Source organism: Emys orbicularis, chromosome 1 (genome assembly GCF_028017835.1).
Source record: "Emys orbicularis isolate rEmyOrb1 chromosome 1, rEmyOrb1.hap1, whole genome shotgun sequence".
Lineage (NCBI taxonomy): Eukaryota > Metazoa > Chordata > Testudines > Emydidae > Emys > Emys orbicularis.
In genome coordinates, this window is record NC_088683.1 from 136944681 (window position 1) to 136967256 (window position 22576).

Genomic DNA, 22576 nt, shown 5'->3' on the forward strand with positions numbered 1-22576 from the left:
GGGCTAGTACGCCGTTTCTTCTACAACATAACAGCAACAGCTGTACTTCCAAATGTATTTTCCCAATGAGCCTTCATTCCCACAAGAATAAAACAGTATTTACACCTGTTTTTACATGACCTCCCACATCTCTATACTTAGACGTTCTGAAGTGCCCTAACAAAAATGTTGCAACCTGTGCTCATGATTTACACTTAGCATTTAAAGTGCACTGTATGATCTCTAATGCTATACAAACATTAATTGCTACTGTAGTATGCATAGGCGCCAATTTCTGCTCACACTGGTGGGTGCTTGACCCCGGTCTGCCCCCAGCCCCGCCCCGACTCCATCTGGCACGTAAATATCTTGCAACGCCAGCTACAACAGTGCCATGCAAACATCTGTTCTCACTTTCAGGTGACATTGTAAACAAGAAACAGACAGCATTATCTCCTGCAAATGTAAACAAACTTGTTTGTCTTAGTGACTGGCTGAACAAGAAGTAGGACTGAGTGGACTTCTAGACTGTAAAGTTTTACATTGTTTTGTTTTTAATGCAGTTATTTTTTTTGTACATAATTCTACATTTGTAAGTTGCACTTTCACAATAAAGAGATTGCACTACAGTACTTGTATAAGGTGAATTGAAAAATACTATTTCTTTTGTTTTTTTACAGTGCAAATACTAGTAATCAAAAATATAAAGTGAGCACTGTACACTTTATTCTGTGTTGTAATTGAAATCAATATATTTAAAAATGTAGAAAACATTCAAAAATATAAATAAATGGTATTCTATTAACAACAGTGTGATTAATCATGTGATTAATCACAATTAATTTTTTTAATCACTTGAGATCCCTAACAGCTATACATTTTGTGCATTCCTGCTTCTGTTTGTTTTGCATGCAATGAAACTTCCCCCAGGATTTGAAAGTTGTACATTATTTTCCCCTATTGTTAATTATGCATATTAAGCTCCTCAGCAGACTACTTGGTTTGCTGAGTTTCCACCTGAAATTTCATGCAAATCATAGGTGGTGAGTGAGGGAATTAGCTGTGGACTCTGCAGATGAGGTTAAACTCACACACTGCTCCCCATCTACACATACCCTGCAGAAGCATGACCACAAAACCCAGTGAGCTGAAACTCAGTTTCCAATACCCCTGTATAAAAATAACATATGAAAGGGAACACAGGCCCCTTAATGATTAAGAAGTGTACGGTATGTGGTACTAACAGACATTTTATACACATTTGTAGCATTGTAGCACCTAAAATGGTTAAGGTGGTGTACAAAAACCATAGGAAGATAAAGCCTTTCCCAAAGGGTTTATAAATGAAATAAGAAAAACACACTCAAGTCAAAACAGAATGTTTATGGTAATGTTACGTACAAATCCAGTTACTTTTTTCCATTGCCCCTTTTCCCCAACACCCCTCTCACTCTCCTTCAACTAGCTCTCTAGTCCCTCTTCCTCTCCATCCAGCAGCTCCTTTGTGTCCTCCCTTGCACCCTGTCCTCCCTACAGTACATATTCAAGCACAATTTGAGAACCTGGGGCTGGGGAAAGAAGGGAGAAAACAGCCAGTGAGAGGGTGACCAAGTTATTGAAAGTATCTGAAAGTACGGCCATCCTCCCCAGGCCCAGTGTCTCACATAGCCTCACCCAGCCCGTTATCCCCAGCAGGTGACGCTGCTCTCTGTCTTCCCTACACTCCAGAGAGGGACTGTGTCGTTCAGATTTTCCTTCTTCAGCTAGGATTTCCTGTAGGCAAGGGCCCACTACATACTATTATTTCATGATATGCAATATTACTGCTTATTAGTTGTACCATGGTAGTGCCTAGAGACCCCATTGTACTAGGCACATTTCTAATACATAATAAGACTGTAAACTTTTCAAGGCAAGGACAATTTAGATAGCAAAGACAGACACCAGGAAGCACAGACAGCTTGCCCAAGGTCACACACAGGTCAGTGCTAAGAATCAAGGATACAGCTCAGGTCTCCAGTATGCTCTTTGGTAATAACTTTATATTTGCACTTTAAAAAGGATACTAACAGAACAGTCTAAAAACAATATAAATCTTACCAATAATTGATATAGGCTTTCTGGCAAAACGTAGTCTTCCCTTAAAGCCAACATATTTACTTCTGCAACCAGCAGACCATAGCCGCACCAAATATTCAGCACCAAAAAACACCACCAAAACAATTTCCTGTTGGAATTAAAAGGAAAAAAGAAGATGTGATTAACATTAAAAATTAACCCACAATTTGCATTTTCCATTCCTCTCCTGTGACTTGTCAAGCCACCTCCTGAAAACCAAAAAAGCCAACAGTAACAAGGTTGTGTTTTATTTCTTTTTCAGAGGGCAAATTTAAAAGAGGGCAAACTATTTGTGGAGTAAGGTACTAGTCAGCATAAATAAGTTGTTTAAATAGAAAACTCAGAGCTAAGGGTTATTCTCCTAATCCCTCTAGGCAACATCATAGTAGTGGACTTGGAGGGAAGTCACAGTAAGTGTCTTCCTCTGTTTAGTTACTGTTCCTAAAAGTTGAAAATAGAAGGATGAAAAATGGAAAACAGATTTATTCATAAGATTAACAAAAATATGAGCTAAGAAACATAAGGATTTTGAAGACAAGGGGTGGACTACATGAACATAACAGAAGTCCAGACATTAACTTTGGTATACACAGGAAAATATAGTACATCAAAAATGTTTTAGTAATCTAATCTTATTATTGTTTATCTACATTTACTCTATGTTTAATGAAAATTCTGACACTAGCTTGTAATCAAAAATTAGTTCACCCAGGAAAGAGCCCATGGGGAATTATTTCTGTGCTTTGGGACAAAAGTAGATTTGGTGAGGACTACAATTTGTATTTAGGTTACTGAAGCGTTCTCCGCTTCTTTCTTGCTTTCCTTTACCATGTCAGTGCATTAGAACAACTAGAACACAAATTGCCAGGATGCCTTCCAGCTGAAACTGTACCCAGTTGACTCAGACATACATTTACTATACAACTTCCTGTTCCAGAATGAGCTTTGGAAAATATTTACATTTTCACTAAAATATGTCTGCAGTCCATTTTAGGAATTGCAAAGTACCAATACACTTACATCACATCACAATTTTCATTAAATACTGATAGCTATCTGTCCTGGTACTTGGTGCTCTGAATGGCACAGTAGAGATCAAAGCATTTTGAGACTAGGCATGAAACAATTACTTCAGATAAAGTATTAACTGAACTAATACTCAAACTCCAACCCAACTTTTGGTGTTTGACACAACTAGGTTACCATGCCTCCTTCACTTCCTGGCTTTGGCTGAAATGAAAAGCAAAAGGAGCAAACACAAGAAATCTTTCTGCTGTTCTTGTGTTATTTCTATTCTAACTAATAAACAAGGATTAGTAGAAATCTGACAAAATGTGCAGTACAATTTGCTGACAAAGAAGGCTGGGAGATAACATTCAAAATTATGATGCCGACTTGTTTTATTCAAGACAATGTTTTCCAAAATATTATATGAAATGTTCTCCTGGGCTTCCATAGAGAATCAATTACTCCTTTTAAATTTGGTACTCTTGGTTCTAATCACAGAGGTCAATAAAAGCAAAGAATCTCAAGTTCTTTAAGGAATGTGATTCTGAAATTTAAGGGAACTTGCAAAATTCTACTTATGAATCAAGTTTTCATTTTTTTAATAAACTTAACAACTAATGTTCACAGAGAGAGAGAGAGAGCTCTATATGCATACAAAGCTATGCAAAAATGCAGAATCAGAGTTTACAAACTTGAAACCTCTTTTAGAATCCAAAATTGTACAATTCTCCCATCAACTCGCATCTAATTACACATTCACTGAAAGGAATGTGGTCTGTTTTGTTAATAGATTCATGGATTCCAAGGTTAGAAGGAACTATAGTGATCATCTAGTCTGATCCTGTATAACACAAGCCATAGAACTTCCCCAAAATAATTCCTTGGGCATATCTTTTAGAAAAACAGCCAATCTTGATTTAAAAATCATCAGTGATGGAGAATCCACCATGACCTTTGGTAAATTGCTCCAGTGATTAGTTACTCGCTTTAAAATTGATGCCATATTTCCAGTCTGGATTTGTCTAGCTTCAACTTGCATTCATTGAATCGTGTTATACCTTTCTTTGCTAGATTGAAGAGTGCATCATCAAATATTTGTTCCCCACAAAGGTACTTAGAGATTAATCAAGTCACCCCTAATCTTCTCTTTGTTAAACTAAATAGACCCATGGAACTCAAATCTATCACTATGAAGCATGTTTTCTAATCCTTCAGTCATTCTCATGGTTCTTCACTGAACTATCTCCAATTTATCAACATCTTTCTTGAATTATGGACACCATTACTGGACACAGTATTCCCCCAATGGTCACACCAGACCACATACATAAGTAAAATAAACTCTCTACTCCTACTCAAGATTCCCCCGTTGATCCATCCAAGGACTGCTCCATTCCTTTTGGCCGCAGTGTTGCACTGGCAGCTCATGTTCAGCTGATTATGCACCACAACCCCCAAATCTTTTTCAGCGTCACGGCTTCCCAGCATAGAGTCCCCTATCCTGTATGTATGGTCTACATTCTTTGTTCCTAGATGTACATATTTACATTTAGCCATATTAAAAACATATATTGTTTGCTTCTACCAGTTTACCAAGCCATCTACACCGCTTTGTATTTGTCACCTGTTCTCTTCATTATTTACCACTCCCCCAATTTCTGTGTCATTTACAGACTTTCAGCGATGATTTTAGGTTTTCTTCCAAGTATTAAATAAAAAAAAAAATGTTAAATAGTGTAGGGCCAAGAACCAATCCCAGTGGGACCCCACTAGAATCAGGAATTTCCCAATTCCTCAACTACATGTTGAGACCTATCAGTTAGCCAGCTTTTAATCCATTGACTGTGTGCCATGTTAATTTTATAACTTTTCAAAATATCATGGAGTACCAACTCAAGTTTTGCATTTGATGTACTTTTACATTACATGCCAGCTAACATCACATACTAGAATGCCCACTATTACTAAATAATTAAGAGCAATAGGATAACCACTGTGTTAAAGCAAGTGCATCTTGGCAACCTTCCTTCAAGTGAAGAGGGCTGAATACAGATACTTGCAGAAACTACCAATGCTATCCCTACCACCAGTCAGACGTGTTCTCTTGATTATAATGGGAACGCATCCTACTTCTCTAACCCCACAGGCTGAGCTGGTGGGGTAGTAGAAGCAGTCTCAACTCAGAGAGCATTTAGGAACAGCCGCATTCCCCATCTTCACACCTGGAATGGGATTCATCTCTCTGAACAATGCCTATTCATCCTTAGAATTCCACATAATCAAAGTATTTTAGAGGATAAAAGGTGAGTAAAAGAGGGATTATGCAAGCCTACTAATTATGATTAGTTGTTAACTTTGGAATCAGACCCCCAGGATAAGGATTGTCATAGCAACTTATAACAAGAAAAGATGTGCCATATAATTGTAACATAACAGTATGTCTCTTCCCTCCCAACCCCCACGAAGAGGTAGGCTTTTCTGACTCAAATTTAAAGGATATCATTAACACCAGTGCAAGAATTATTGACAGGAACAGTGAGGTAGAATTGCTGTGTCCAGTTACACTAAGTATTTGCTAGCAGAGAAAACACTATGTACAAGAGGAATGCTGAGAAAACAAAGGATTTATAGTTTTGAGATTTTTCCCCGATGGGAAAAATGTGGCAATATCACCATGCAGGCCTTTTTCTGGGAAACAGAGAGCATATCTAGCAAAGCAAAAACTCCTAAGGACAGATCCCTCAAACTGATCAATTAATCTCTGTCCTCTCCTTTAGCTTACTACTTCATTGTTACATTAGTTTTGTCCTGTCTGCTTGCTTACTGCTCTCTGCTGAAGTCAGTATCAACACTTACAACAACGACAAGTCTGTCTCATTTTGTTTTGGAAACCAAAATTATAGTATGTCCTAGACACTTTCTCAAGACAAAGGATGTTCTAATTAATTGTATGTAAAAGATACAGTTTTCTCAATTCTTAAATAATTCTCTAACCTATTTGTGTCAAGCATACCCAGAAAAAAAATCAAAATACATTAAAACATTCATGCTCTAGCACTATACAACATATTTAAAAGATCGTGAACATGCTGATATGAGGATAGAATGAAAGGGAAAGACAAAGGCAAATAGCTTCCAACAGTTTACAGTCCAAAACTCAGTCAAATTAGAAACTTTTGAGATATATACTAGGTTTGATATACTTTATAGGTTTGATATACTTTATAGGTTTGATATATATATATTTATATATATATGATATACTGTCCTGCTAGAACATCATCTGTGACCAAATATAAGACTCCTTGCAGCAGTAAGTAAGATGTACATCATGTAAATGAAATTTATAGCTCAGAATTCACAATACCTCCCAATATGGTTAAAGATACACTGCACCAGAGAAGCAGCTGAACGGAATGAATGCAGCTGGAGTGATTAAAGTGCACACATGAAAAAGGCAAGTATTTTCTCAGCTGCAGCTGTGTTTTAGGTGGAGAGTATATAAAAGGCTCTCTTCACTCTTTTTACTGGCATATTTAGGTGCTCGGGTAAAAGGAGGAAGCAGGATGGCTAAATGAATAGCGTGCTCATGAAGATTCAATCAAGGAATGTCAGCTCAAAACAATGAAGCCTCAGAAGCAAGCATAGTGGTTTAATAGTCCCAATGTTTGCACACGTGTGCTTATGTCCAAAATTTAATCTGATAACCTGTCTTCAAGGTTTTCTTGTCCTTAGAGTTGAAAATGTCAAGTTAACAACCTGCTTAATTTAAATGACTACTCAAAGGCAATGAAAGTCAACCAGCACTGAGCATGTGCACTTCTCATCCTAAATCTCACTGTTATAAGCAATAGAGATTAAATCTGAAACTAGCTGGCTGAAAATATGTAACACATGGAAGAAAGAGCCATGCAGATTTTCTGTATCTCCTATGCTATCAGCTCATTTTGCTTTGAATAACATGGAGTTATTTTACATATGATTGATATGTTTAATAGAAAAGACTGACATAATCTACATTTAACAGATCCATTGCAAAGAAACGGCACTGACTAAATATTTTAGAGCACTTGTGACATATCCAGAATTTGCTGATGTCACACCAGGAGTAATTGTCTGGTCCTCTAGTTTATCAACACATTCTATTTACTATAGAAGATGGAATTTTAATCATCTGGCTAATGAGAGAAGTGACAACTCTATACTCTGCTCCACTGTCCAGACATGTTGCCATTGAAGTCTGGAATTCATCTGTGAGGGTGTTGCAAAGAAAGTTTTAGCTCCTTAAATACACTTAGGTGGATGAGACACTGTCTAGAATACAGCTGAATACATTCTGACCTACTGTGAATATAGCAGTACTTAAAACACAACAAGGGCTGTAAGATACCCTGAAGAGCAACCTTAAAGTCCAACTTGAAAGAAACTATGAATTTGGTCAAGCTAGTATTGTCCGGAGATAGAAGTCCTTTATTTATTCATAGACCCAGGCAGCAGTGCAAAATTCCTCAAGTTAACCAACCTACATGCCTCAATCCTACCTCTAGCTGGAAGGGAAAGGGTATAGTCTTGCTTTTCAGTGGCCTCTATCCAAAGTGAATACCCCCTTCTAAATTATAAATAATCATATCCTGTTTCTTAATCTCTCCATTTGAGAGGCTCAGAGCAGTGTGGGTTTCAGTTTTTTCTGCTCTTTTTTCCCCACCTCTCATTCCCAACTAAATAAAAAAAACAGTCTCCTGGGCCAAACCTTGTGGTCTTAAAGCAAGCAAACTCCCTCTGATTTGAATGGGAGTTAACTAGTTAACGTCATAATTTGGTCCTTTGTTAATAACTCTCCTAGTAACATTTTCTATTTCACAGTGGTTGTTTTCTGTTTGAGCGAATTGTAGTACACATTGCAATCAGCCTATAGAGTAAATTCTGTTCTGTACTAAATCCATGTGTTTGATGACCATTCCATGTCCATAAAGGCAGTGGCTGCTAAACAACCAACATAGGGCAAGACTTGAGTTAGTGGACTGGATCCACCAAAGCTGAGAGGAACTTGCTATACCATATTTTCCCAAGTTGTCTGATGCATTAGAAAAAAAACTATTTTAAGGTTTATTTTCTAATACTCTCCTAAAAGGCCAACATAAAATGCAGCCACACAGATACAAGAACCACTGTCTGGTGATTTTTTTTTCTACCTACACCACAAAAGTTGTAGTGAAAGTTAAAAATAAGTTAAAAAGACAATAGAAGCACTTTGTATCTTATTTAGATTTATCCTACATAAAGAGTGCAAACATACCTTGTCTGCCAATAGGATCTCTTCTCCAGCATAAGAGAAATAACATGTTTTTCCTGTGGGCAGGTTCACCTGTCCATTTCTAAAAGGCATGGACACCTAGTTAACACCCTTACGCAAATGAAATACCTTCCATAAAGTAGCACTCCAGGTTATGGAAGCTATCCTATATGCCTTACTCTGGCAAAACTGTTACTGTTCCCTCAGTAAGGACTGCAGGATGAGACCCCATGAATTCAGTGTGCTAGACAACCCACATCTCTCTATTGCATGCATCATGCCCTGGGGTCAGAAAAATGTAGCTAGACACTGATTTGGAGACACATTGATGAAAGCAAATACAACAAGGGGTCCTTGTGGCACCTTAGAGACCAACAAATTTATTTGGGCATAAACTTTCATGGGCTAAAACCCACAGATGTATGGACTGAAAAATACAGTAGGCAGGTATAAATATACAGCACATGAAAAGATAGGAGTTGCCTTACCAAGTGGGGGGGTCAGTGTTAATGAGGCCAATTCAATCAGGGTGGATGTGGCCCATTCCCAACTCCCATCTTTTCATGTGCTGTATATTTAGAGCATGGGCTGGGGCTGCAAGCTAAAAACTAGGCTGACTGGGGAAGCAGCCACAGCTGGGCCACGCCCCAATCAGACCTCAGCTGGCCCTGATAAAAGGGCTATGAGCCAGGAGCTAGACACTCTCCCTCCAGCTTCAGAGGGAGAAGGACCTAGCTGCTTGGGAGCGGAGGGTGTAGAGAGCAGGGCAGGGCAGGGCAGGGCAGGAGAAAAGCAAGAGGAGCTCCCGCCTGGCAACTCCCCAGGCTGCAGGCCCTGTGCAAGGCCAAACCAGGTACTGGGGTTGCAGAGGCATGAGGTCCAAACCCCCCTTTGCCAATGATGAATGGCTTGTACACTGCAGTGTGCCCCAGTGAGTGGGGGCTAGCTGGAGACTGGCAGTAGCCATAGACTGAGGTGAGGTGGGGATAGAGGGGAGGGAGACCCAGATCTGGGGGGGTACTGCCAGGGGACAGCACCCAAGGTAAAGGGGTACTGGGGTCTGGGAAGGACACGGGGGCCAGCAGAGGGTACTCCAAGGCTGGAAAAGCTAATTCCCTGGACGACCAGCAGGAGGCGCCGTGCCACTGAGTCGTCAGCACGCTACACTGACTACTGTATTTTCACTCCATGCATCTGATGAAGTGGGTTATAGCCCAAGAAAGCTTATGCCCAAATATATTTGTTAGTCTCTAAGGTGCCACAAGGACTCCTTGTTGTTTTTGCTGATACAGACTAACACGGCTACCCCTCTGAAACCTAATTAATGAAAGCAGACTATTAAACACCCCAATTGCTGCTTTTAGGAATTTATTCCTGAAAAGGCGACATTCAGAAAATTCAGATTGCACCATTAAGCACATAGAATTCAGGAAGTGACAGACCAAAGGTTGCACTTGACCTCACTAGCACAGATTCATAATGACAGTCTTGACTGACATGGTTATCTAGCTGGAGTCATGTGAGTGGGTGAGGGTCGCTGAGAAAAAGGGAGAAGAGGCAGAGTAGCACTCAGTACTGGAGAATGCTGCATCACATGTCTCTAACTCAAGAAAAGCTGTAGGAAACCAATGATTTAAAGAAAAATATTGTAAAATATAAAATCTATAATGTGGAACTACTGCACCAGACATCACTGTCCACAGCAGGGACCCCACCTCTGCAAACCTTAGAAAAATGTTGCCTTTGAAGCTCTGAAGCCTCAAGTTACATACTGGCTCTAGCAAAATTTAGACAAACTCTTTGAATAAAATTTCTATCATATAAACTTATACATGACACAAAGAAAGAATAGCAACAAACACTGCAAAGGGGGTGGGTGGTCATGGAAAGAATAGTTTAGAGCTTTGGAAATAAAATTTAGACTGTTCAGTTTCTTATGCACCCTTCCTCATCATTTCACTTATATACTGTTATAGATTTTGTTGCCGCTATGAGACTAAGTTTACTAGTTAGAACTATTCTTTGTTTGTAGCAGTGGGCAGCAATGGATAGGGATAAAAGAGGTGAGAGGAGCAGATAAAGCACAACAGATGAAGAGGGGATGATAAAAAAGCCTGGCGAGATGAGAATGGTTAAAAGGCTGATGGAAGAGGTTAGAAGTAGGTCAGCGAAGTAAGATGGCATGGTGAAAGGCAGCCAAAATTTGACAGGACTGGCAACCATGTATGAAGAAGATCAAAAGGTGGAACGATCAATTACATGTCTAAAACATAAACAAAGCAACACTGAATGTTGTGTATAGTAAGGAAAAAGTCAAACAATGAGTTACTGTCTATACAACTAAAATTATATAAGCATCTAGTATCCAAGTGACAAGAGAACACAATGCCAGGAAGGCTGAGACAAGTAAACATAATGAGACTATTAAGTATCTGAGTGACTCAAAATCTCTAATGTATTTATTCTCACAATACCCAGTGAGGTAGTGAAGTATTATTATCCCCATTTACAAATGGTAAACAGGCACAGAGAGGCTAAATGACTTGCCAAGGATCACACAGTCTGTGGCAGAGCAGAAAACTGAACCCAGGTCTCCCACAGCCCAAAGTAGCACCCTAGCCATGGGATGATCCTTCCTCTCTAGATGCAGGAGACCGGGGTGTGATGCTGCTGCTGCTCTGCAGTGTCCATGAAATCCACTAGGGACATTGCTATAGCTAATCAAGTTTATGTGGACGATGCTCAAATACTACAGGGATGGGCAGGAGTACAAAACTCTAAGATAGACAAAAATGGTTCAATATTAAAAAAAAAAACAACAAAACCTTTCCTAAAAATAGACGTTAACCTTTAGGTTGAAAACAAACAGTAAATTTAAGTTCAAAACGAGTTATTACAGAGTAAGATAGGAGTAAAATATGAAGGTCTCTTGACCATGAATAGAGGGGTCCCCCCACTCCAAAGCCCCCAGTAAAAGTTGTTTACAAACATTTGGAAGTGAGGTCATAGGGCTCAGCTTAGCATATGAACATAGCAAGGATTTTGAAGTCCAGCTGCCCATTTCAAACTAGAATGCTATCAGTGAAGAAAAAAATGTATTTCCTATTCCCATTTTAATTCAAACCACTATAGCATTAAACAGATGATGGCATATTACTAAAATTCATTTTTAAAAACATTGAACAAATATGCTTGTGGATGCAAATATTTATCTATATCCTCTGAGCCAACAATTCTGTTTGTTTATTCAAAGATTTCAATGTCAATACAAAATGAAACTAGATATTCCTTTATTACATCAGGGTTTTTTTAAATGATGATGTATGTCCATTGTAAATAACAATGGTGACCTCTTCTGGTAGAAATATATATGAAAATAGACACTTGGTTCCCAGCAGCCAAAACATTCAAGAGATTAACACCCAGAGGGGGATTCTTTGAAAATTAAAGTGAGTCCATTTAACATCTTATAGTTGTATAATATCACATCCATAAGGATCTCAATGCAATTTACAGTTTACACAAACTATTAGAATACAGAGATCTCTCTACTCCCCTCTTCTTTCTCTGCCCTTCAAATGAAATACAGAGTAGTTTATTACATAACACCCCTACACAGAGGAAATGAATGAAGATGAAAATGAAGGGGGTCGGCAGAACTTAGATTATGGATGGTATTATGCTTCCCATACTCAAAAAGAATAAAATGCGTATTCTGATTGTAGAGCACTTAGTGCCAGTTAAGGAAAAACAATAAATGCAGGTCCTGATCCTGCAAGCTATTCTGCACTGGCTGAGTCCCGCACCCACACACAGTCCCACTGCAGCCAGAGAAGCTCTGCAGTCTGTTCACACAGAGCAGGTAGCAGGATTAAGCCATAGCATCCCCATCACAGAGACAGAGCTCTCAAGAGCACACGACTCACTAATATTCTGTATCTGAAATAAAACACAAAGTAACAGACACCCCCTGCAGAAAATAGGAGTCTCCTGCAATTGATGGTGAAGTTAAAGCAGAATGACAACTTCTTTGAGTTACAGGATTAGATACGCACCCTCCCCCTGGGGAAAAAAACCTCACCTGCTCTATTGCCCCCTACATTTTGTGACATGAGATTATTAAAACCATGGAATAACAAGGGAATATATTTTTTCATAAGGAAAATGAAGTTTGCGCATGAGTCAAATTCTCAGTTTAAAAAAATTGTTGGCCAAGCCCCCTCTCATGGACACTTCTGATGGTGTAAAGTAACTCTCCAGCAATTTTAGTTCTTTGCAAGAGAACTGCCCATCAACTGCCAAGTCCCTAAAAAGGGAGTAACTTCTACCTCCATGCACTTCTGCAATGTCTGCTCTGAAATGGAATAATTTCCTTCCTCACTCCCACTACTGCCATTCCTTTCTCCAAATCTCCTTTATCACCCAATAATAGCAGCCCCCCAGCCCCTGGCTAGTAGCGTTAACCCATGAAAACCAAAAGTATCGGTGACATATCCAGCATGGACGGCCACAAGAAACTATCAGTGAGACTTTTCCGTTTTCAAAGCTCTTTCCCAGCATGGATAATGTAGCTAGTTATAGGCTTAATTTTATTCTACATAAATTAATTAAAATTTGGGGAGATTTTTTTTTTACATGAAAAACGTTTGTAATTGAGATAACAGACAAATGAGGCTAAAAGAGTAAGTGGAGACAGGTACATTCCACACAGGCCATGGTATATAAAATATTTAAATTTTCTGGGTGCAATAATTGTTTAGGAAGTACCAGAATATTCCCCCTGTGAGACTTTTAATTAACACCACTAAATATAAAACAAATAACGGCAGTCACTGTGTTACCATGATCACACTATCAAGATAATTTCAGTATAGCTTTGTGAAGTAATGACTACCCAAGAACACTGAGACCTATTTTGCTTTTGAACTACCACCTTGTTGATATTTATGGCTGAAAGAAATCTTTAACTTGATCATACAGTAGGAACCATGAATTGTCATGGAAGAGGAAATGGATGAAGAGGAGAAAGGGCTTGAATTACTAGAGTAAATCAGATTTTTAAAAGAATCACAGAATTTAGAAAAGAGGTACCTATTACAAGTGATCATAGACATTAAAAGCAAACTGAAACAGCTCAGTAAGCAACATTTCAGTAGGGAAAGAAACTATACTCAAACTTTCACAATGAAATTAGATTAAACGGTAGAAAAGTTTAGCAGAATTTTTTTATCTTTACAGGAGAAACCGGATGGAACTTTGGGAAACATTGGATAATGAAAACTTGGAGCTGACCCATGGTAGAAATCAAGTGAAATGGCAGACAGAGTATACAAAATTGGAGATACATTTTTTAAAACAGCAGATGTAGTGAGACTTCCTAATTATTTACTGAAGGAAAGTTTACTACAAGAGTAAAAGCCATGATCATTTTTTTGAAGAGGAAATTATCTGTATTTTTAATGATCTATCACCCAGCCAGATATAGAAGAAAAGCATGAAGACATTATTGGAGCACTAAAATGGGAAATGATTTGAAATACATGGAGTTTCCATGTTAAAAACACATTATGAACTCTAAAAAACAAAAACTTTATAATAAAAACTTCATAGAAAGCATGTTCATGCTGGAAGTAACTAGGATTAGACTAGAATTAGGTGGCAAGAAGGAAAATGGACAACACCAAATTGCACTAAAACATAGCTGTGATGCTCTATGATTGAAGATGACCATTTATATCATTGATATTACCACTGTTATACAATTGCAACAAATCTTGCATAAAGTTTATCATGTAAGGTGTCAATGGAAAAGTTACCATCTATCAAGTATGATTAACCTGGTTAAATCCATATATCATCTTTGTATCTAAAGTTATGAATAATGGCTATGATTTGTCTCTCAAACATGTATTGTGTGCCTCCGTGAAACTCCCCAAATAGATTTACATCAGGGCTAGACAGCTATGCGTTGATGGCCTATTAAGGACACAACTCTCACAATGGGCCATTGAAGACACTCATCCCATCCAGACAGCTCTTCCGGAGGATGCCTTAGACAGCGAAGGGCCAATGGCCACCCCTGTGATTCAGCAAAACATGTAAGGGCATGTGATGTGAACATATGAACTCGGACTCCATCTTGGGTCAGTAACTTTCCATACACAGGTACTGTGGGCTTTGTTTGGGACAGTAGCTTTCCATGCACATGGCAGACGATATAAAACACCTTCTGAGACATCTTCATTTTGTCTTATTCCTGATCCACTTCTCTGGACTGTAGATTTACAACTAAAAGGAGTATCTTGAACTATGAATTGAGAACCTTCCAATCTTTTGGAAGTTACCAGAGAGACTTTTGCAAGTCAGCAGTCTATTCCATCACTGTTAGGATCCTGATCTATGAACACTGAAAATCACTTGTATGTATATGAATCTTTTAACCACTTACAACTCTATTCTTTTCTTTTATTAATAAATTCTTAGTTAGTTTATTAAGGATTGGCTGACAACGTAATATTTGGGTAAGATCTGAGATGCATCTACATCTTGACCTGGGGATAAGTGTCTGATCCTTTGAGATTAGTACAACCCCATTGAAAACCCCACTCATCATATGTAACCTCTCACTATCTTAGACCTGTTTGTCTGGATGGGAACCAAGGGCTGAGATGACTAAAGGGGTTGTGTTTGGCTTCTGGTTAACCAGTGTGATGCTGTGGAAGCCCTTTGATACTGGTTTGGTGAAGCTAATTACAGAATAAACCACCAGTTTTGGGGGATTGTCTGCCCTATTTCTTGCAGTCTGAGCATAGGTGCTGACTCTGTGGGTGCTCTGGAGCTGGAGCACCCATGGGAAAAAAATTGTTGGTGGTCAGCACCCACCATCCACCTGCTGATCAGCTGTTTGGTATGCCCTGCTGATCAGCTGCTTGGCAGTGGGTGGGAAGCACTGGGGGGAGGAGGTGGAGCAGGGGCAGGAAGAGCTGGGACGGGGTCTTGGGGTTGGGGGCGGAGCAAGGGTGGGAAGAGGCAGAGTGGGGGCAGGGCCTCAGGAAAGGGGTAGAGTGGGGCAGGGCCTCGGGGGCAGCGCACCCACCCAGAAAGAAGAAAGTCTGTGCCTATGGCTCTGAGTGTAGCCTTCTCAGTGTGGCCCATCCCAGACACCCATGACAATAAATGGCAGATTGCATTGTGTCTTTGTTGATAAAAAGCAGATTTCTGCTTCACTGGGTAAGTGGATGGGTGGGAGAGGGGGAAGCAACAGACAGACAAACTGACCAGCCCACTCCACCCCTCCCTGCTTGTGTAACCCACACACCTTCTGGGTGTGGTGTTCTGTCCCATCTAGTGGTACCAAAACCACTTAAAGAGAGAGAAAGATAAAATGGGTCTGCTAAGCACCAGTTGGATTTAAGCTCATGCGGTAGAGGCTCATGCACTAACTTCCAGAGGTCCCAGGTTAACAAACCCACAGGTAAAAGAAAAGGAGTGGGCACTTGACCAAAAGAGCTAATGGGAGGGCTAGAACTTTTTAAAATGGGGGGGAAAAAACTTTCCCTTTGTCTGTTGTTCTCCGGAGAAGGGGACACGGAGCAGCAATGCTATAAGCAGGAATACCTAGAAAAAAATCATTGGACAGGGCATGTTTAGGAAGACGCAATTAGGTTTATTTCTGTTTATTTTTTAAGGCTTGTGGATCTCCTCTGTGCTAACCCCCAGATGCTTTTGTTTCCTTGTAACCTTTAAGCTGAACCCACAAGAAAGCTATTTTGGGTGCTTAATTTTTGGAATTGCTCTTTTAAAATCTAGCAAAAGCCTAAGTTCCAGATGTATTTTCTTCCCTTTTGTTTCTAATAAAATTTACCTTTTTTAAGAACAGGATTGGATTTTTGGTGTCCTAAGAGGTTTGTGAATGTTGTTTGATTAGCTGATAGAAAACAAAGGAAATTAGCTGTGGCTTTCTCAGCTCTTCTCTGGAGGGGGGTGAAAGGACTTGAAGGTACCCCACAGGGAGGAATTCCCAAGTGCTCCTTCCTGGGTTCAAAGGGGATTTTTTGCATTTGGGTGGTGGCAGCGTTTACCAAGCCAAGGTCAGAGAAAAGCTGTAACCTTGGGAGTTTAATACAAGCCTGGAGTGGCCAGTATTAATTTTTAAAATTCTTGCGGGCCCCTACCTTCTGTACTCAAAGTGACAGAGTGGGGATTCAGGCTTGACAGATGCAAAGAATTCATTTAGTTTCTCCGCAGTGGCCTTATCATCCTTGAGTGCTCCTTTAGCATCTCAATCATCCAGTGGCCCCACTGGTTGTTTAGCAGGCTTCCTGCTTCTGATGTACTTAAAAATATATATATTGCTATTACTTTTTGAGTCTTTGGCTAGCTGTTCTTCAAATTCTTTTTTGGCTGTCCAAATTATATTTTTACACTTCATTTGACACAGTTTATGCTCCTTTCTATTTTCCTCATTAGGATTTAACTTCCACTTTTTAAAGGATGCCTTTTTGCCTCTCACTGCTTCTTTACTTTCTTGTTTAGCCACGGTGGCACTTTTTTGATTCTTTTACTATCTTTTTTAATTTGGAGTATACATTTAAGTTGAGCCTCTATTATGATGTCTTTAAAAAGTTTCCATGCAGCTTGCAGGGATTTCACTTTTGGCACTGTATCTTTTCATTTCTGTTTAACTAACTTCTTCATTTTTGTGTAGTTCTTTTTCTGAAATGAAATGCTACAGTGTTGGGCTGCTGTGGTGTTTTCCCCACAACAGGGATGTTAAATTTAATTATATTATGGTCACTATTACCAAGCGGTCCGGCTATATTCACCTCTTGGACCAGATCCTGTGCTCTACTTAGGACTAAATCAAGAACTGCCTACTGTGGGTTCCAGGAAGCTGCTCCAAGAAGCAGCCATTTAAGGTGTCAAGAAACTGTATCTCTGCATCCCGTCCTGAGGTGACATGTACCCAGTCAATATGGGGATAGTTGAAATCCCCCATTATTATTGAGTTTATTTTTATAGCCTCTCTAATCTCCCTGAGCATTTCGCAGTCACTATCACCATCCTGGTCAGGTGATCAGTAATATATTCCTACTGCTATATTCTTAGTATTCAAGCATGGAATTGCTATCTATAGAGATTCTATGGTACTATTTGTTTCATTTAAGATTTTTACTTCATTTGATTAAATCCTTTCTTTCACATCTGGTGCCACTCCCCCACCAGCACGACCTGTTCTGTCCTTCCAATATATTTTGTACCCTGGTATTACTGTGTCCCACTGATTATCCTTATTCCACCAAGTTTCTGTGATGCCTATTATATCAATATCCTCATTTAATACAAGGCACGCTAGTTCACCCATCTTATTATTTAGACTTCTAGCATTTGTATATAAGCACTTTAAAGACTAGTCACTTTTTAGCGGTCTGCCATTACATTACATTATGTAATTGAATGGGACTTCATTTCATTTGACAGTTTCTCATCAGATCCTACCTGTATTTTATCATCTTCATCCTCTCCTCCTTACTAGGACATAGAGAATCTCCATTAATAGATCCTTCCTTAACAGATGTCTCTGTCCAAACCACGTTCTCCTCTGCACCTGTCGGCTTTCCCCAAACCCTTAGTTTAAAAACTGCTCTATGACCTTTTTAAGTGTAAGGGCCAGCAATCTGGTTCCATTTTGGTTTAGGTGGAGCCCATCCTTCCTGTATGGGCTCCTCCTTTCCCAAAGGTTTCTCCAATTCCTAATAAATCTAAACCCCTCCTCCCTACAGTTCTGCCTTTCTAACTGGCCCTGCACGTGGAACTGGAAGCATTTCACAGAATGCTACCATAGAGGTCCTGGACTTCAATCTCTTACCTAGCAGCCTAAATACCCTGTGGGCATAAGTCATCTGGTGAATCAAAGAAATTTAAGAGATAAATATGGAACTGTACTATTTCAGTTTTACAAGTGCTTCTGTACAAATCTCATTGAAGCCAGCCATATTGTGATTAGTCTCCTTGATAGGGTGAATGAATCATTGTCTCATTGTGTCTGTTAGGGATTGGCCAATGAGATCAGATAAGTGCAAACCCCTTCTTTCCCACTTCCCCCACCCACCCCTCAAATAAATCATTCATCCACAACATAAAGCTAAGCTAAACCAAACCATTACACAGAGTGGAAAAAATTTAGCTTTGTTTCTCTCACCTATTTTACATTTTTGTAGACCAGTGCGCTTCCATATTTTTGATAGGACCACTATCGAAGGTATCCAAGCCACCCAAAATTGGGTTTAGTGTACCAGGCCTGACCCAAAACAAGCATTAAATAGAAATCACACCAAAACACTGCTCCTGTGAGTTTTCCAGCTTGATTTTGTAGGTTCAAGAGGTCCAGAGAATTTGGATAAGCACCCAAAAGTCCAGTTGCTTATCTAAAAAAACCTGATCCTCTAACTCTTTTTGAAGTTCACTCATGAATTCTACATACCTTTTCTGTTCACCAAGAACATTAAATTCCTCTGATGTCACTGCCCTTGTGTTCTGGCTTGCTAAACAGCCAGAGTAGGGCAAAGAATCAACAGCTAATATCCTACAATTTATCTTGCATAGCATGACCACAAACTAAATTATCTCATCAAGCAGAGGAGCTGGCAACAAGCTCATAACAGCTAAGTAACATAAATATGCATCATATTTGTTGTTTAGAAAAGAGCTCCTTTTAAAAGAGAGGGCACACATCTCCCTCAGCTGGCAGCAAACGGAAGCTCAAGACAAGCAATCTCACCAGTCCCAAAACCACAGAAGTGAAGTTAATACATTGTTAATCAGATTGAAAATTATGGCATGTGCCTGTCTTTTCCTGACTACCAGAGAGCAGGAATTCACTCCAAGCCCAAGCAAACACTACAAGTAGAGCTATTACTACATTCTGTGAGCCGTGCCAATCAACTTGAGTGATGAAATTAATTAAAACTCAGCAATAGTTTTTTCTGATATATCCCTGTCATCTTTGAGGATATAACTTTACATTCAACTTTGAAGACTTGCTTTAAGAGCAATTTGACACAAGTGTCATAAGCACAGGAACATTATTTCCCCCCAGAATTAGGTTAAAATTGTTTCAGCTGCTTTTACTTGAAACCTCTGACAATTTTAGTGCCTCTCAGATGCCTCTTTAGCCCCCCCTTCACAAAAACTTTCCTTTTAAAAGATGTAGTAGTGTTGTATTCTCCCCTTGACACATGTACATAATTTGCCTTAATGCCAATGGATTTCACATATCAAGAGAATAGAATGATGAGTTTTATTGCTTAATGGGTTTTTACTATTCTTTTTATAAGCTTCGAAAAGGCAGGGATAATGTTAAAATATCCATTAATGCATAAGCACAAAGTGCTATGCATAATGGACCAAATTTGTCCCTGGTAAAATTCCATTAAGAATAATGATGTTGAATTTCGGCCATCATCTTAACCCCTCAAAAGGAAGCCACATTCAGGTCTGAATGTGTGTTGTATAGAATTCCCATTGTCAGGTGTCACCAACTTGGAAATGGTAAGTTTTACAACTTTGAAGTTAGATTACAACTTAATAAGGGCTATTTCAGTAGAACTAAATGCAGACCTTGAACAGGAAGACACCAAAAGTATGCTCTAACGTCATTTAGCTCACTCTCAATGTAGAGCACAACACAACCTTCCACAAGTTACAGTTAAATGAATCTTCTCCAGTGCTAGCTACAGTATGCGGTCTCATCTTTAGAAAGACAGTGATCTGCTACCCTTCTGCACAAGTAGCCATATAAATAGCCAATATCACAACTAGCCTTTTTGTCCAGTGAATTAAGCAGGGAAGCTAAAGATTCAATGGCATGGAAGTGACACTACTCATGTCCCAGAAAGATGGACCTTTCAGCTCAGGGTTGCAACACTTTGATAGACTGACATAGAGACTGTCTTAGTACTGTCACTGCCCATGCTGTACCCATTTGGTTGGGGGGGGGGGACCCACAGGACTTGAAGTCGCTAGGAATGTTAATCTGGCAGTTTTTCAACAACCACTAGATTCACTAAAAATATTATATATACACACACGTAACCAGTATAAGAACAGAGGTCAACACTGACTATCGCTCAGTATCACTATGTCAGGTTCTGACTCAATATAACTTACCATTACAGTATCTATTTATAAGGGTTTTAGAGACTTGCACATGACCAACAAAACTGCACTTTGTTTGACTCTGAGTAAAGCCAAGCAACATTTGCTACAGCATTATCATTAGACAAATGCTTAAAAATAACCCTGTGAACCTAATGATGGTTTTAGTCAATCACATGTGAAGTCTGCATGCACTAATGAAGTTTAAGCTCCAGTGAAGTAAATGGGTACCTAGCTTTGATTCTCAAGCCAGCTGTAAAGCAAAAATCCATCACATTAGGAAATCACCATTTAAAAACAAAATCAAAATAGCTGTTGTGATGTTACACACTGAGCTCAGCAGATCTAGGTTGGATATTAGGAAAATCTATTTCACTAGGAGGGTGGCAAAGCCCTGGCTGGGATGATTTAGTTGAGGTTGGTCCTGCTTTAAGCAGGGCGTTGGACTAGATGACCTCCTGAGGTCTCTTCCAACCCCAATCTTCCATGATTCTATGATCTGAGTTGCTATACATTTACACCAGTAATTTTCAACCTTTTTTTTTTCCAATTGCAGACCCCTAAACACTTTCAAATGAAGGTGCAGACCTCTTTGGAAATCTAAGGCATAGTCTGCAGACCCCCAGGGCCTACGGACGCCAGGTTGAAAACCACTGATTTAGATGTTATGTATTATCATGGTGCACTTCACATCACTTCAATAAAGGCTGCTTCCTCAAACATTCCCATTATTAACTTTTCGTTAGGTGACGTGATAAGGGGCATTCTCTGGAATACACCCACACACACACACTTTCCCCCACTTTACTTCCCACCAGTTTCAAAAATAACATCGTTCAAAATCATACATATTGTAACAACTTTTGGCAGTAATTGCTGTGCACGTGCTAGTCACCTTGTGTTTATAAAGCTAAGGGGCACTGTATGCTTTGGTGTTCAGTAACCTCTCATCTGAATATCAGTAATTCAAAGATAGCCTAGGACTGGTGGTAACTGAACACTATTTCCATCTGAGTGTCGTTCAGTGGCCATTGTGAAATGAGTTAGTGACCTCAATCCAATTCCAAATGGACAGATGTTCCTCACCACAGCAAGATCTAATTGTCATCCCCTATTGACAATGTCCTTTTGCAAAATACTAAGTATGCTGTTTGATAAGTTCCCCAAGAAAAGCCTGAGACATTAGTAGATTAGTAACAGTCATAAATCCTGACAGGTCAAAATTTATTTGGCCTAAAATCTGAAAAGGACAGCAGTGACACATGGGAGAAGTGTGGAATAGGCTTGTAGTATTCGCTGTTAAAATTCTGCCACTAAACTATGAGAGGCATTGGTGTGATTTCTCTGTCTCTGGTAGAGTTTCGTGCTCAACCTAGATACTGCTAAATCACTGTGCCAGAGAATGCTTACCACTGAGACTCAAATATTTCTGAAGATCATAATCATTTAGCAATTTGCACTTTCAGGTGCAAAAAAGTATGTAATAAGTAGTATTTTCCTGGAGGTAGGACACCCCATTAAACATTGAATACCTTGATATGTTTTAGCTCAAAAGTTATGGGCTTAAAAGAGGAATCACTAGGTGAAATTTTGTGTTTGGGGTTATGCTAGTCAGACTAGATGATCATCCTTGTTTTTTCTGGACTTAAAAATATTTAAAAAATGAACACTGCTACACTATGAATACTCAGATTTTGTAGATTTATAGAATAATTTCTAAATAACTTTATTTCATCCTTACGTTCTATATTACTTTTCCGTAAGAAGCAGCAGCTAGTATTTTAAATTCCCTTGTCTTGCTAATGGACTGCCAATAGATTTCTCTATTTCCTTTCCTTGTTTTTCAGCTTACAAAAAGAACAACCATCATTTTGTCACCAAAATAAACAATTATATTTTACAAAAAAAGGAGTACACTTACCATCCAGAAAAGGGTCCCCGTGGCGAATTCTGAATAATGTTCTATAGTAGAGAGTACACTGAAAATTAAACAAATCAGCACCAGTAGAAATCTGTAACAAA

General features: G+C 39.2%; 1 protein-coding gene across 1 annotated transcript in view; it reads right to left on the reverse strand.

Moving 5' to 3' along the window:
- The window catches only part of LOC135883765 (potassium voltage-gated channel subfamily KQT member 1-like), a 522644-nt gene that overhangs the window by 444960 nt on the left and 55108 nt on the right, over positions 1 to 22576 (reverse strand). The window contains exons 2-3 of the mRNA XM_065411048.1: positions 22476 to 22566; positions 2080 to 2206 (exon numbers count right to left, since the gene is read on the reverse strand). Of these exons, the coding sequence (XP_065267120.1) occupies positions 2080 to 2206; positions 22476 to 22566 (218 nt within the window). The remainder of the gene's footprint in view (positions 1 to 2079; positions 2207 to 22475; positions 22567 to 22576) is intronic.